The sequence below is a fragment of the Saimiri boliviensis genome, chromosome 9, assembly GCF_048565385.1.
Source record: "Saimiri boliviensis isolate mSaiBol1 chromosome 9, mSaiBol1.pri, whole genome shotgun sequence".
NCBI classification, from domain to species: Eukaryota; Metazoa; Chordata; class Mammalia; order Primates; family Cebidae; genus Saimiri; species Saimiri boliviensis.
The window spans coordinates 51,779,012-51,795,584 of NC_133457.1; the positions used below are offsets into that span (position 1 = coordinate 51,779,012).

The window sequence follows — 16,573 nt, forward strand, 5'->3', positions numbered from 1 at the left end:
ATTAACCCTGACTGACAAGAGGAGATAAGGCTGCTGTCACACAAGAGCAGTAGGGAGGAGTAGATATGGTACCTAGGAGATCCACTTTGGGCCTCTTGGTACTCTCTTGCCCCACTGTAACTGTGAACAGACATGTGCAGCAACCCTGAACTGAGAAAGTTATGACCATCAAGCATTTGCACCTTAGGGAGGTGAGTTGCACAACCAGCTGAACTACCAACATCTGATGAGGTACCTTCTGAGGGTGAAGGGAATTTAGAATGAATATTGAGAAAAAACAAGATGAGTTATAGCCCAAGATCAACTACAGTGACAGGGACTGTAGTTCATCTCAGTAACTTCCTTTTTGTTAGTGTCTCCCAGGAAGAAAGGTTTCTGGAACCTATATGCAGAAGTCAATCTGTGCAGCTTAAGGCGTGCACTGTGGCAGCTGTGAGAACGCGCCTCACAGACCTCCAGCTAGAGGCAGCATAACTGAGCCGGGTCCTAGCTGCTGCTGCTGCACTATAAAATGTATCACTGATTTTATGCCAAGGCCACTCCGTCCACAGGCTGCTCCCAGCCAATGACTGCATGTGGCAAGAGTACTAAGGTAGACCCACTCTTGAGAGATGCAGGACTACTCTATGACTGACTTTTTTTTTTGGAGACGGAGTTTCACTCTTGTTACCCAGGCTGGAGTGCAATGGCGCGATCTCGGCTCACCGCAACCTCCGCCTCCTGGGTTCAAGCAATTCTCCTGCCTCAGCCTCCTGAGTAGCTGGGATTACAGGCACACACCACCATGCCCAGCTAATTTTTTGTATTTTTTTTTTTTTGAGACGGAGTTTCGCTCTCGTTACCCAGGCTGGAGTGCAATGGCGCGATCTCGGCTCACTGCAATCTCCGCCTCCTGGGCTCAAGCAATTCTCCTGCCTCAGCCTCCTGAGTAGCTGGGATTACAGGCACGCGCCACCATGCCCAGCTAGTTTTTTGCATTTTTAGTAGAGACGGGGTTTCACCATGTTGACCAGGATGGTCTCGATCTCTCGACCTCGTGATCCACCCGCCTCAGCCTCCCAAAGTGCTGGGATTACAGGCTTGAGCCACCGCGCCCGGCAATTTTTTGTATTTTTAGTAGAGACGGGGTTTCACCTTGTTGACCAGGATGGTCTCGATCTCTCGACCTCGTGATCCACCCGCCTCGGCCTCCCAAAGTGCTGGGATTACAGGCTTGAGCCACCGCGCCCGGCTGACTTTTTTTTTTTTTTTTAGATGGAGTCTCACTCTGTCTCCCAGGCTGGAGTGCAGTGCTGTGATCTCGGCTCACTGCAACATCTCTCCTGGGTTCAAGTGATTCTCCTGCCTCAGGCTCTCAAGCAGCTGGGATTACAGGTGCCCACCACCACTCCTGGCTAATTTTTGTATTCTTAGTAGAGACGGGGTTTCACCATGTTAGCCAGGCTGGTCTCAAACTCCTGATCTCAGGTGATCCACTCACCTCAGCCTCCCAAAGTGCTGGGATTACAGGTGTGAGCCACCGCACCCAGCCTGTATGACTGACTTTGGCGTGCCAGTGGCTGTGCTGAGCCTTCTTTAGACAAGGACAGCCTTAGACAAGCCAGCCTAGAATGCTTCCCCTTAACTTCTGTCAGATCTGCATTGTGACTTGACAACTGTCCCAGCCATACAAGGCTTCCTTCCTATTTTTCTCACATATGCATTTCCCCAATAAAAACTTGCATAGTTAATTTCATCACAGTGTCTGCTTCTCAGAGGAGCTCAATTTATATAGCTTGGATGTGAGGGTTAAAGAGAAACAAGAGTTAAGAGTTAGCCTCTAGTTTTTGGCTGGGGCAACTGAATGCATGGTAATTGTCAGGCACTGAGATAAGGAAGACCAGGGAACTCCATTTAAAGGGAAAATACATAGCAAGAGAACAGAGTAGGGGTGTGTGCAAGGACAAAAGGAAGAAAGGCAGAGGCCTCCGAGGCCAGTGCCACTTGCTTCAGGTTTCTGTTGCAGATGAAGTTACTCCTACCCCACCGAAGCCTGCTCTCAATTCTCTAAATCTTTTTTTTTTTTTGAGACGGAGTTTCCCTCTTGTTACCCAGGCTGGAGTGCAATGGCGCAATCTCGGCTCACCGCAACCTCCGCCTCCTGGGTTCAGGCAATTCTCCTGCCTCAGCCTCCTGAGTAGCTGGGATTACAGGCACGCGCCACCATGCCCAGCTAATTTTTTAGATTTTTAGTAGAGACGGGGTTTCACCGTGTTGACCAGGATGGTCTTGATCTGTTGACCTCGTGATCCACCTGCCTCGGCCTCCCAAAGTGCTGGGATTACAGTCAATTCTCTAAATCTTAAGAGCAGCTCTAACCTCACCCATGGCTCAAAAACAGATTCTCATAAAAACATGTGTAAGGGGATTAGACAGAAGAAACCTACCCTGGGGTTTCTATTTTAGCTTGGGCTGCTATAACAAAATACCACACATTGGGTGATTTAAAGATACTTATTTACCAGGTTTATGCAAAAGTTATCTTCCTGGGTTGTAGCCACCTTCTCTCTCTGTTGCTCACATAGCCTTTCCATGGTAAATATGGAGAAGGAGAGGGGGAGGGGGAGGAGGAGGGAGGGGGGAGGGAGAGGGAGAGAGAGGGGGAGAGAGAGAGAGAGAGAGAGAGAGAAAGAGAGAGAGACAGAAAGAGACAGAGAGAGAGAGAGAGAGAGAGAGAGAGAGAGAGAGATATCTGTCTTTCTCTTTTTCTCAGGGACCTATTCTAAACCTACTTACTTCCAAAGGCCCCGCCTCCAAACACGATCACATTGTGGGTTAGGGCTTTAACATATAGGGGGGCACAAACATTCAATTCATAACAGTTTCTTTCAGCCATATTGCAAAGTGCTCATTCTCAGACACTCAGGCTTTATACAGTGCTGTGCCTTGTGGACCCTTAGCATAGATGATCCTAAGCTGTTTTCAGTTCCTTACAGGAAAAAGAAACTAAACTCTGGCTTATAGAATTTAGCAAAGTCTCTTCAAATAGCCCTTCCCTCTCAGAAAGGGGCCACTCTTTTCTAAAGGCTTCTTGCAGACCCCATTCTTCAGTCTTTGAAAGTGGTGTCTGGGGCACAATTGGTTTATAGAGAACATTTATTAACTTATTTCTCTTTATCTCCCTGCCCTTATCCCCTACCTCCTCTTTTATTGGCAAGTAAATTTCAAAAAGGGGGAAACTCCACGTGTGAATACAATAATTTCCAGAACAAACCCAGAAATCAATTATTGATAGCTATGTAAAGTGCTGCAAACAGGGGCATGTTTGACTGCTGTGGCTGAGTGGAGAACAAAAAGCATTATCACCAGAAACACAAGGCTCCATTCATTTCCTTGGAAATTCAGACTAGTTTATAATATTGCTAAGGGACAAAGAGATTTTACTCTGGTGCTAACTCATTGGTTTTTTAGTGAAAAATACTTTTTAACATTTTTTTTCAGAATTTGATGTTGATAATGTCAGTCCTTATTGCATGTCAATTATCTTATTATTCCTCTGTGGGTTTCCTAGTGTTCTGCTATGGATTGCTGTTAGTCTGCAGTGAAATGCCTCTGTCCAGCCATCTCCTCTTTGTTCATGTAAACCCAGCATTCCAGTCTTTTTCCAACTTCAGAACAGTGGTGAACAGAATTGGCATTGTTGATAAGATATCATTTTGTGTATTGGTTTTTCTCTGTTAGTAGCTGAATGCTTTAACAAGTTTATCAGCCACACTCGCTTAACAAATATGTTAAAACCGGAACTGTGGTTTCAAAGGCTCCAAAGTAAATAGGACAAATATTCTTGGGTTGAAAATTTCCTTCTTGCAATAAATCTGAGTTCAAAGAAGCTACAGAATTAAGCATTGTGCTTTTCATGTGAAATTCAATTCGACAAACATTTATTGTTAAAAAAAATTCTTTTAACTTCCCCTTCTTAATATAGTGGCTCCTGTAGAAGGAGGAAGTTTAGTGCTAAATACTGAACTATTTTCAATTGAGGTTAGCAGAGGTTATCCATAGGGCTGAAGAGTTGGGGAAATTTCTCCTCCAGCTCTGTGGTTTTCCTCGATGGTCTACCTTTTTTTTTTTTTTTTTTTAAACACTAGTTCCCAATATCCAAGTATAATAGAAAAACACTTAACTCAGAGGTTTCATCTTATCCTTCTTATTTTTTTGGGGCCACATCAGTTCACATTTCCTAAGTTCTCATCAGTCAGCAACAATTGCCCAGGCTCCATAGTCTGTTGGACTGACCAAGTCTGGCTTACATTATAATGGAGGAAGCAAGAACTCTCTCACGACTCAGAAATTCCTAGGAAAGTAGACAATACCTGAATGCATATGTGACTGCCATTGGTGTAGTCAGACACATCCATTGCTCAAAGACAAGTAGTTCTTTGTACATCTCTACTCGGATATCTACATTGGGGTTCCTAGGTGTTGCTTGGCTAGTCGGAGAAGGGCTGAGATTGTGCAGTGAAGAAATTCAGAGGAATTTTGAGCAGAGTTAGTATCAAGGAGGGCCAGGGAGCAGGGATATTTCTTAGGGAATGTGATATGTAAGAGAAGGTATGGAGAAGTGACATCCTGGGTTAAGGTACTGATGTAAAATATGGCCCCAGGATTCAGGGTTTCTTGAAGCCCATCTTTAGAACTTCTAGGGATCTGTGAAGTCCAGGTTAAAAGCTGCTTTTTGATACCTGTCTGAACAGACAGAATTTAGTGTGGTATAGGCCAGGAAGGGCAGAAAGGGGGGCAGAGGGAAGGAAAAGTAGCTCTGTTCCTCAAACCAAAGGGAATGCTGAAGGATGGATCTGGGAGCCCCGAGAAGTTCCAGGTAGAGTGGCTCAGATGACAGGAGGCCTTCTCAAGAAGACACAGGAAGGACTTTGGACTATGAACCTAAAGAGGCCCCAAGTACCAGTGACCTGCCTTCTGAACACATCTCATCAACTCTTACACAGGACTGAAGATTTCCCTCTTAAATGTAAACTGGGGACCAGGTGTGGTGGCTCATGCCTGTAAACCCAGCACTTTGGGAGGCCAAGGTGGGTGGATCACTTGAGGTCAGGAGTTCAAGACCAGCCTGGCCAATATGGTGAAACCCCATCTCTACTAAAAATACAATAATTAGCTAGGCATGGTAGCACATGCCTGTAAGCCCAGCTACTTGGAAGGCCGAGGGAGGAGAATCACTTGAACCTGGGAGGCGGAGGTTGCAGTGAGCTGAGATCGTGCCACTGCACTTCAGTCTGGACGACAGAACAAAACTCCATCTCAAAAAAAAAAAAAAGGTTAGAATAGGGAATAGATTTTACTCATCTGAACAAAACAACATAATGTTTGTCATCAGGTAGTATAAATACCATACATATTGATATAATTCTATTTTTCTCTATTTTCCTTGGTAGAAAGTGACAATTGTTTCTTTGGTTTACAAAGCTCTTTCATTCTCACAATGAGCCTGAGGTTAGTTATTTTCTGCACTTTTCAAGGGAGTTGAGGCTCTGGGCAGCTTAGGGGCTTGTCTAGTGCCCTCAGCTTGGGGTGGCTGAAGGCATAACTCCAGGCTCAGTGCTACTTCCACCATACTTTCTACTTGGTTCTTGGTCAGACAGGTCCTACTTTTGTGCTTGGGATTTCACTGCACTGATGATGCTCACACCCATCCTCCCCTGACAAAGACCATTAACTACATCACTGATCTCTGCCTTGACCACTTGTTCAATAGTTTTAGCCATTGGGCTAACAGTTGTTAGGCACCAAGATATGTGGCCTACCTGAGACTCAGGAATGCATTATCACTCCCACAAATGGAGTCCTATAGTTACCCCTGAGCAAGGAGGAGCACTAATCTCCACTCCCCTTCATAAGAAAGAACAACTAATCTTCCAATTACAGAGAACTTTGGAAAAACGTGAAGGCACTCTGAGCCCAGAATTGTGAGGTCCAGAGAAGAAATTCAGCTCCAAAAGGTAGAGGTTTGTGAAGACCTACAAGCTGTTTCTGGGGTCCTTGGACACACAGAAAACCAGAAGCATTAATGAGTGCGACAGCTTTAACTCCCCTCCTGTAGGACCTGCTATGTTAGAATCCAAAGTCTGCTCAGGAGCTGTCCTACCTGCTCACACTAGAGCATCCAGGGGGAACTGTGGATAGCTGCTGATGGCCCAGATGACTGAGCAGAGAATGGCTCCAAAGAAGATTACTAAGAGCTCATTTCAGGGGCAGTGGGGAATAGACCACAGGTGAGTGCTAATACCATGGGAAATGTGGGAATTGCCCCATCAGTGAAGGGCAACAAAGCTGGCTTCCTGAGACGGGGAGGAGGCTCATACTCCCAAGGGGAACACTGGGGAAAAAGCAGCTTTCCTGCAGCCACTGTGACTGACAGTGGGGAACTACTTCTCATTCTAGATCACTGGGGCTTTGGACTGCAGGGGTTTGTTCATTGCTTATTTGTGGTGATGGGGTTTCTTTTAATCAAACTTTGTGCTTGCAAAGGGGAGTTTGTACCACTGTACAGGGTCTCTCTCCATCATTTTGATTCAAGCTAAACTGATCAAGTGCAGGATATGTTGGCTACAGGATTATGCCAGGATACAGTTTTCTCTAGGTGAAATAATTGCTTTATAATCCTCACAATAGATCTCAAACAAGCAGGATTAGTGTGTGGGTCACCTTAAAAATCTGGTGAACCCCCTCTTGTTCCCAAGTATCTGTGTTTGGGGGAACTTAGTAAAGGGAGGAGCTTTCTGGGAACTTCCTGTGTTTAGTCTCAATCTGCCAATGATTTGCTTACCCCTGTGTTGTTGAATTGGAAGATTAGGTGGTGATTTATCAGAAAGTGTAGCAGGAAAAACTTGTCATTTCTAAGACCTCAAATACTGGTTAACTGCAAGTTTCCATCTAGAAGGTAAGCTCTGATTCACTGTTTTGTATTTTCTAAAAGAGTTATAGATAATTTGAAAAAATAGACCTGCCAAGAATTGAGATCTGTGTTCTCCTGGGTTAGAGCTAACATTTGTGGTAAGGGAAGCACTGCAGGTAACGGTTTAGAGCCTGGACTTCGGTGCCAGGTGGAGACAAGTTACGGTCACAGCTCTGCTACTTGCTAATTGTGTGATTTTGGCAATTATTTAACTCTTTAGCCTTCAGTTTGCTTCCTTGGTTAATGTTTTTCTTAGTTCTATTAGTTTTTCAATTATGTTTTCTGAAACTAGAGATACTTTTGTCTCTTTTAATATTCACAGTAGAAATTCCTTTTTCTTCTTTCATTGCATTACAATTATTAGATGATATCAGTAACAATGACAATGGACATTCCTATCATATTCCTGACGTTAATGAGATGTTTCAAATGTTTCATATTGAGTATGATAATTGCTATATGATCTGGTAGACATTGTTTAAAATCAGCTTAAGAAAGTTTCCTTGTACTTTAAAAAATTGTGAATAGATGTTAAAGGTAGTCACTTTCTTGGCATCTCTTGAGCCAAAATAATTACATGGCTTTTCTTCTTTAGTCTGTTAAAATAATGCGTTTTATCAATAGTTTTCTCTATTAACTAATTATTTTTAATGTCAAATCATTTTAAAATCTAAGATAAATCCTAATTGGCTATGATGCATTTTTCTTTCTCACACATTTCTTTTTTTAATTTCTTGTCATGATTTTCACTATGCTGCCAAAACTAGTATTGAACCCTCAGACTCAAGGGAACCTTCTGCCTCAGCCTCCCTAGTAGTGGGGACTACAGCATGTGCCGCCATGCCTGGATGCATTTTTCTTTTTAATATTTCTGGACTTGATTTTGTCATATTTTATTCAGGATTTTTAAAATTTAAGTTTTAAAATGATACTCATGTATCATTTTCTCATGTGCTATCTTTATCAGGTTTCGGGATTGTTATTTTTAATTAATTGTGTTAATTTAAAAGAGCAGGCTGGCACAGAGAAGTGGACATGCTGAAGGAGCTCCAGCTCTCCCTGTCAGTCATCCTGCTGCTTGCCTGTGGCTTCCTCTACCAGTTCACCCTGAAGTCCAGCTGCCTCTTCTGCTCGCCTTCTTTCAAGTCCCAGCAGGGGCCAGAAGCCCTCCTGAGCCACAGACGTGGCATTGTGTTTCTAGAGACCTCAGAGAGAATGGAGCCGCCCCACTTGGTCTCCTGTGCTGTAGAGTCTGCTGCCAAGATTTATCCTGAGCGGCCTGTGGCGTTTTTTATGAAGGGTCTCACTGATTCCACACCGATGCCCGCAAACTCCACAAACCCAGCTTTTTCTCTGCTCTCAGAAATAGACAACGTTTTTCTCTTCCCTTTGGATATGAAAAGGCTGTTTGAAGACACACCATTGTTTTCATGGTACACTCAAGTAAGTGTTCAAGGGAACTTAAAATGTCGATGAATTATATATATGGGTAAACTGAGGGTAAGGACTCAGGTTGGAGATGGGACTAGAACCCACGTTTGGGTTGACTCTCATTTGGCCCTCTTTTTTACCACACTGAAAGCTGATCAAGTAAACAGGGGAGACTTAGGTTAGGTGTATCTTTAGTCTAGTGTCTTTTGCTTCTAACCTTATTTCTTTTAGGATCTTGGTTACTTTGGAGACTATTCTTTTTTTTTTTTTTTTTTTTGAGATGGAGTTTCACTCGTTACCCAGGCTGGAGTGCAATGGCGCGATCTCAGCTCACCACAACCTCTGCCTCCTGGGTTCAGGCAATTTTCCTGCCTCAATCTCCTGAGTAGCTGGGATTACAGGCACGCGCCACCATGCCCAGCTAACGTTTTGTATTTTTAGTAGAGACGGGGTTTCGTCATGTTGAACAGGATGGTCTCGATCTCTTCACCTCGTGATCCACCCGCCTCGGCCTCCCAAAGTGCTGGGATTACAGGCTTGAGCCACCGTGCCCGGCCGGAGACTATTCTTAACTGAATGAGTTTTTATATCTTTTCTAGGTGTATAGGACATTTACTTTTTACTATAGTTTTAAATCCACTTATGTTAAACTCTTTTTTTTTTTTTGCACCTAAGGTAGAAATCAGGCAATATTTAACATGAAATTGATGTAAGTAGAAAATTCATGAAGGCTCTGTGAAATGCTGTGATATGAGATTGGGTTGTATTAAGATATGATTGAGAAACTCCTGGAGCTCGGAGGAATTTTGTAATCGCCATGTTAGTAGCAAACCAATAAGGGAATAACATTCCAATCTAATATTTCTCTTACAGAGGAGTTGAAATCAGGTTACTTAAGGAAATTATAGTACAACCACTCAATGATTCCATTATGCAGGCTTTAACTATGATTTTTAAAAACTGACATCTTATGAAGACTATAACACAATATGAAATTAAAACCACCTTATAATTATACATAACGTAATTACAATAGCTATAACGATTTAAGTTATACAAAAACCCACACATATCTACTGAAAAAAAGAGACCTGAAAGAACTATACAACACATTAATAGTAGATGTTTTAGTATAATTGGATTAGGAGTGAATTTAGTGAGAATGTGTTGATTTTATAAATAAAATTATTTTAGAAAACAAAAATTAATTTAAAAACTGACACAAAAATAATACTATTCACACTGGTTGAGCTGGCATGCATCTGTAGTCCCAGCTACTCCACAGGCTGAGGCAGGAGGATCGCTGGAGCTCAGGAGTTCAAAGGCCAGCCTGGGCAACATACTGGTATAAAACAACAGAAATGCATTCTCTCACAGTTCTGGAGGCCAGAAGTCCCAGATTATTTTCACTGGGCCAATATCAAAGTGCTGGCAGGGGTGTGTTTCCTTCTGAGTTCCTAGGGAAGGATGATCCCTTGCCTCTTACAAGCTTCTGTAGCCACCAGCATTCTCTGGCCAACAGCCCCTCACTCCAATCTCTGCCTCCATCTTCAAATCTCCTTCTCCTGTGTGTGTAAAATCTCCCTGTCTCTCTCTTTAAATGACACTTATGATTGCATTTAGGGCCCTTCCAGGATAATCTCCCTATCTTAAGGTTCTTAATGACATCTGCAAAGTACTTTTCCCATATAAGGTAACATTAACAGATTCCAGGAATTAGGACCTGAGGTCTTTCGGTAGCCACTATTTAGCCTACTCCTAGCCCCACCTCATTTGCCTGGGGACTGGGTGGACTGTCCCGGGTGCAGGGAATGCTTGCACCTAGTTACTGTCAGGTGGAGACATTTTTTGGCTTAAGTGATAGACGTGATGGGGAGGGATCTGGTGGGCCAGAAAGGTAGGGCTGGGGCTGGGAGTGGCCCCTGTGGTTAGTTTTATTCTTGGCCTCAGTGACTTCTAGATCCCAAAGTGCCTATCTCTCCTTCTGAAGAGCCCTGAAGTCCTCAAATGGGGACCTATCAGGAGGAGGTGGGGCAGTTCATGGCCTGAGTTTCCACTGTGAGGTCCTGGCAGTTGCCAACAGCAGAGTTCCCAACAAGTAGGTGGCGCTGCCCTGTGCAGTGGCAGGGTGGGCAGAGGGGGTTAGGGAGGCAGTTGCTGGGAGTGGAGGAGACACCCTAGCTTGGTCTCTGTGGCTCTCAGTGTTAGCTTGCTGGAGGGTGCTCTGTGACTCTACAAGTTTCCTGATACCAGGGCTAGATTAATACTGCTTGATATCGTTTGAATATATGTCCTCACCAAATCTCATGTGGAATGGTATTCCCCAGTGTTGCAGGTGGGGCCTGGTAGGAGGTAAGTGGGTCACGGGGGTGGATCCCTTAAGTCTTGGTGCTCTCTTCCGGATAGTGAGTGGGTTCTCGTGAGATCTGGTGGTTTAAAAGTGTGTGGCACCTCCCCCTCCTGCCCCCACTCTCTCTTGATCCTGCTCTCACCATGTGATGCACCTACTCCTGCTTCACCTTCAGCTGTGAGTAAAAGCTCCCGAAGGCCTCCCCAGAAGCCAAGCAAATGCTACTGCTTTGCTTCCTGCGCAGCCTGCAGAACCATGAGCCAATCAAACCTCTTTTCTTTATAAATTACCCAGTCTCAGGTATTTCCTATAGGAATGCAAGAACAACCTAACACACTGCCTAAATTGTATTTTTCTTCTTGAAAAAAATCCGTAATCAGATTATTTTGGGAGAAGTTGCATACTGCATACTTCATCCTTTTCTTAGCAGATGAATCACAAACATAAGGACACTAAAGCCTCTTTATCATTCTGAACTAAAGAAATTTAACTGGATTCAACCGATCATTTCCTAAACTTATCTGAGCATGGAACCCTCCTTTAGTGTGACACATAAATAATCTCTTGGCACTGATGTTCCATGGAACACAGTCTAGATTGCTCTGAGCTGCACCTTAATTTTACTACATTGGATTTTAGGAGCAAGATGCGCTCTGAGCTAGAAAGCTCCTAAGTGTTTGTTCTGTCTGAGCCTGCAGGAGTGTACATCTACAGGGATGACACCACAGTACCCTAGGGATGCTGAGCTGTGGCATGGGCTTCCCCAATTAGGCCAAAGCAGGTTAGCTGGGAGCCACCTGTTAGGAAAGACCCAAGGTGCCATCACTTCCTCATGACAACTGGGTTTGCTGCATTGATCTGGACTATTGTAGCCCTTGAAGATGCCCAGGAATGAGAACTATGTGCATAGGAGGGGATGGGTGACTGTCCTCTGAGGAACTAGAACCCTAAGCCTCTTTCTGCTGCTCATCCCTTTTGAAGCGCTTATGTTTTAGGTTGATTATTACTCTAATGCCTTCATCAAGGCAGATTCTTCTTCCTCCAGTTTTGTGTGGCTTTTGGTATCCTATGTTTCTGGGTCTGTTCACTAACAATTGCCAGTTTACCAAATAATCATTTACTTATTTTTATCAAAATCTTGTTTTGTTTGACTGAGTGGATATCTGGAGCCAGACTGCCTGGGTTCAAATCCAATCTCTGCCTCTCTTACCTTGAACAAATGACTGAACTTCCTGGTCATAATTTTTAACTTGAAAAACAGGAATAACCATAGTTCTTATTTGTGAGGACTTGTGTTGATTATAAAGAGCTTAGGACAATTATTGATAAATGTTAGCTATTATTACTAGGTTTTTGGCAATTGTATAGCCACCGCGCCTGGCCCTTTTTTTTTTTTTTTTTTTTGAGATGGAATTTCACTCTTGCTGCCCAGGCTAGAGTGCAATGGCACAGTCTTGGCTCACTGCAACCTCCGCCTCCTGGGTTCATTCTCCTGTCTCAGCCTCCCTAGTAGCTGGGATTACAGGTGCCTGCCACCACACCCAGCAAATTTTTGTACTTTTAGTAGAGACGGGGTTTCACTACATTGGCCAGGCAGGTCTCGAATTCCTGACCTCAGGTGATCCACTCACCTCAGCTTCCCAAAGTGCTGGGATTACAGGTATGAGCCACTGCTCCCAACACAATGTGAAAAATTTTAACACCTTGTGAAGATCTCTGCAAAGTTTTAGTTGACCTGCTTTCATTAGACTTGATAGCAGAATTTTAAAGACTGTTCATTTTGTCAAAAGCCAAGGGTGGTTGTTTAATCTTTTAACCAATGTATTTAAAATTAAAAAAGAAATAGATCTTGCTTTCTCTTTCTCTTCAAAATCTTAACATTCCATATGGGAACATTGTCAATTGTGCTGATTTATTTTTATTCTTTTGAGAGTCATTTTCTGTTTTGCTCACATTTTAGCCTTTGCACTCATCTGTGACTTCTCTCTCTCCTACCCACATCCAGCCCATCAGTGAATCCTGACCAGCTTCATCTTGATTATGTACCCTTCTCTCACCCCCACTGTTAGCACCATCATCTCTTGTCTGGATTATGCCAATCGACCCTTAACTTGCCTCGCTGCTTCTGCCCTTGCCACTTAACCAACCCTACCCCAGACTGATTTCCATACAGCAGCCAGAGGGGCCCTTTGAAGATGAACTCAGATCACTTTTTTTCTTCCAAACCTTCCAAATAATTTCAGTCTTGGCCCCAGCCTATATGATCTGCCCTCCCTCCCCACCCCTCTCCAATTCTGATCTCATTGCCTACCCCACTCCCTCCTCTAGTCTGCTTCAGCCTACTGCCTCCTCCTTATTCCTGCACATGGTGAGTGTGCTTCTGCCTCAGGACCCTCGCATTTGCTGGGATACAGACCCGAGTTTCAGTGACTCTTAGGCCCTGCATTCATGGAATTACATGACCCAGGAGGAGAGGGCTGGTTAGAGGAAGCAAAGCACTAGGTGAAAATCTCTACTGAAAGATAGCTGAGTTCTCGGAGTTCCCTCCTCCTAGAACTCTCTTCTCCTAGATATGGGCATGGTTTACCCACCCACTTCATTCCAGTTTCTGGAGGAACTATGTAATATAGTGCTCCACCCTGCCCCATTCACATTCCCTTCACCCAGTTTTTTTTTTGTTTGTTTATGGTTGTTGTCAACATCCAACAGAGAATGTTTGTTTATTTATCTTCCCCTTCCAGTAGGGATTTCTGCTTGTTTGTTCACTGCTGTATCCTTAGCAGCTTTAATAGAATTTGGCACTAATAGAATAGTAAATACGCCCTCAATCAATATTACTAAAGGAATTAATGAATGAGCAAAGGCATACATTTTAAGACTCTTTTTACCAATTTTTCAAATAGCAGACATAATGATTTTTTTCATTGTCAGTGGTTAGCATTTTAAGGACTTTATTTGGTTCTTCCTCTATGGTTTCATATTTGTACTTTATGTACACCCACGTTGAAGAATGACTCATACAGTGCATTGTGAAATCTTTTCTGCATTTCTTTATCTTTCCAGTGCTTATTAAAAAAAAAATCATCAAATATTTAAAAGCTGTTAAACCTTCCCACTGATACTGATCGCTGTAAACTTTTTACTTACATGAAAAATTTTGGAGTGAGGTAAGTTTGGTAAATTTGCAAAACTAGGCTTGTGGCAAACAGGATTTTGGGAAGCTGGCTTGTTTAACTTCCCTCCCCCGCCGCGCCCCCCCCCCCCCGCCCCCGCGCCGCCCCGCCGGCAACTTGGGGCTGATTTGCACCTGCTCCTTCAGATCAACACCAGTGCAGAGAGAAACTGGCTCCACATCAGCTCGGATGCATCCCGCCTGGCCATCATCTGGAAATACGGTGGCATCTACATGGACACCGATGTCATCTCCATCAGGCCCATCCCTGAAGAGAATTTTTTGGCTGCCCAGGATTCTCAATACTCTAGTAATGGAGTATTTGGGTTCCTCCCCCACCACCCCTTTTTGTGGGAATGCATGGAAAATTTTGTTGAAAACTACAATTCAGACATTTGGGGCCACCAAGGCCCTGGTTTGATGACAAGGATGTTGAGGGTATGGTGCAAACTTGAAGACTTCCAGGAGCTGAGTGACCTCAGGTGTCTGAACATGTCCTTCCTACACCCCCAAAGATTTTACCCCATCTCCTATCCAGAGTGGAGGCGATACTATGAAGTATGGGACACAGACCCAAACTTCAATGACTCTTATGCCCTGCATTTGTGGAACTACATGAACCAGGAGGGGCGGGCTGTGGTTAGCGGAAGCAACACACTGGTGGAAAATCTCTACCAAAAGCACTGTCCTGGGACTTACAGAGACCTGATTCAAGGCCCAGAGGGGCCAGTGACTGGGGAGCTGCATCCAGGTAACAAATAGAGCCAACACTAGGTTGCTGCTGCTGCAGTGTGGAAATGGATGTTTCCTGGAGTGCGACACTTTCACTTGATCTCCACTGTCTCTTTGTGGGGGTGGGGTGGGCTGGGCAGAGGGTTACCCAAATGTCAGTTAGGATTAGTTTTCTCTGTCTAGAATAGAACAATCCCAAATAATACTGGCTATAAAACATACACCCATGGTCCATGTGGCTGCATGACCTCCAACCCATCATATTTGCATTTCAGGCAGCAGGATGAAGAAAAGAGAAAAGGTGCACTTGCTTGATTTTGTGAAGACTTCCTGCAAGTACCATATAACACTTCCTCTTACATTGCACTGACTGGCATGTAGCTGCAAGAGACGCTAGGAAATTAAGGAGGAAGAAAAAATGGGTGCGGGATAGGCAGCTACCAGTTTTGCTACATGTTTTTTTTTTTTTTTTTTTTTTTGTCTTTTTGTTTTTTTCCTTTTTGTGGAGAACGGGGTCTCGCTATGTTGCCCAGGCAGGTCTCGAACTCCTGGGCTCAAGCTATCCTCCCGCCTCTGCCTCCCTAAGAGCTGGGATTACAGGCGTGAGCCACAGCGCCCAGCTTTTACGCTTATTTTTTTTTTTTGTCTTTTTAAACATCTCCCATGCAGATGGCACACTCTTCTTTTTTTTTTTTTTTTTTTTTTTTTTTTGAGACGGAGTTTCGCTCTTGTTACCCAGGCTGGAGTGCAATGGCGCGATCTCGGCTCACCGCAACCTCCGCCTCCTGGGTTCAGGCAATTCTCCTGCCTCAGCCTCCTGAGTAGCTGGGATTACAGGCGCGCACCACCATGCCCAGCTAGTTTTTTTTGTATTTTTAGTAGAGACGGGGTTTCACCATGTTGACCAGGATGGTCTCGATCTCTCGACCTCGTGATCCACCTGCCTCGGCCTCCCAAAGTGCTGGGATTACAGGCTTGAGCCACCGCGCCCGGCCTACATGTTCTATTTATTCTTTTTTTTTTTTTAAGACGGGGTTTTACCATGTTGGTCAGGCTGGTCTTGAACTCCCGACTTCAGGTGATCCACCTGCCTTGGCCTCCTTTTGACAGTCTTATTAAAAAATATTCACAAGTCATGTCTTCTGCCCCAGCTTTCTTATTCACAGCTACTTGCTTTGGACTTGTAGATGTCTGATACCATCGTCAGGCTCTGAGGCCTGCTGCCATACCCCATGGCTGTCCTTCGGGTTGTGTCCTTGGAACCACTACTGGTTTTCAGTTCTCCTGACCGTCTCCACAGGTGAGGATTTCTAGGGCTAGCTGTCTTAGAGACACGCAGGGACACACACATTGTCTCCCACTTCTACATCTGGAGAATGCATGACAAATGGTTCTTCAACTATCAAACACTCCTGACCACCAGAGTTTTGAGGGATTTGATTAGAAATATTTTTGATATTTCAAAAATATGTGAACTGGCCACACACATTGGTTCACACCCAGCACTTTGGGAGGCCAAGGCGGGAAGATTGCTTGATGCCAGGAGTTTGAGATGAGACTGGACAACACAGAAAGACCCTGTCCCTACAAAAAAATATAGCCAGGCATGGTGGCGCATCTGTAGTCCTAGTTACTTTGGAGGCTAAGGAAGGAGGATCACTTGAGCCCATGGGTTCGAGGTTATGGTGAACTATGATCACACCGCTGCAGTCCAGCCTGGGTAATACAGTGAGATCTTATCTCAAATGAATAAATCAATCTACACACACACACACACCCACACACACACGCACACCCACACACAAATTTATTTTGACATTAATAGTAATTTGAAGTTTATAGGGAGCCTTACCTGGCAGTAAATTATATTTTTAATTAATAAAAAATGTAGGAAATAGCCGGGCGCGGTGGCTCAAGCCTGTAATCCCAGCACTTT

The 16,573-nt window shown here is 44.1% G+C and overlaps 1 protein-coding gene and 1 long non-coding RNA gene across 2 annotated transcripts in view; one reads left to right on the top strand and one right to left on the bottom strand.

The window, feature by feature from the left end:
* LOC141585643 (uncharacterized) overlaps nt 1–16,573 on the bottom strand; it is a 35,152-nt gene that overhangs the window by 13,256 nt on the left and 5,323 nt on the right. The window lies entirely within an intron of this gene.
* Nucleotides 7,640–14,738, top strand: A4GNT (alpha-1,4-N-acetylglucosaminyltransferase). The gene is made up of 2 exons (XM_003930964.3): nt 7,640–8,395; nt 14,053–14,738. The coding sequence occupies exons 1-2, from the start codon at nt 7,988–7,990 to the stop codon at nt 14,665–14,667; spliced, it is 1,023 nt and encodes a 340-aa protein (XP_003931013.2). The 5' UTR covers nt 7,640–7,987; the 3' UTR covers nt 14,668–14,738.

Excerpts from the sequence above, each read along its gene's own strand:
- A4GNT (XM_003930964.3), top strand. The coding sequence starts at position 7,988 with ATGCTGAAGGAGCTCCAGCTCTCCCTGTCAGTCATCCTGCTGCTTGCC. Across the intron at positions 8,396-14,052 it reads TGTTTTCATGGTACACTCAA|ATCAACACCAGTGCAGAGAG; the intron begins GTAAGTGTTCAA and ends CTGCTCCTTCAG.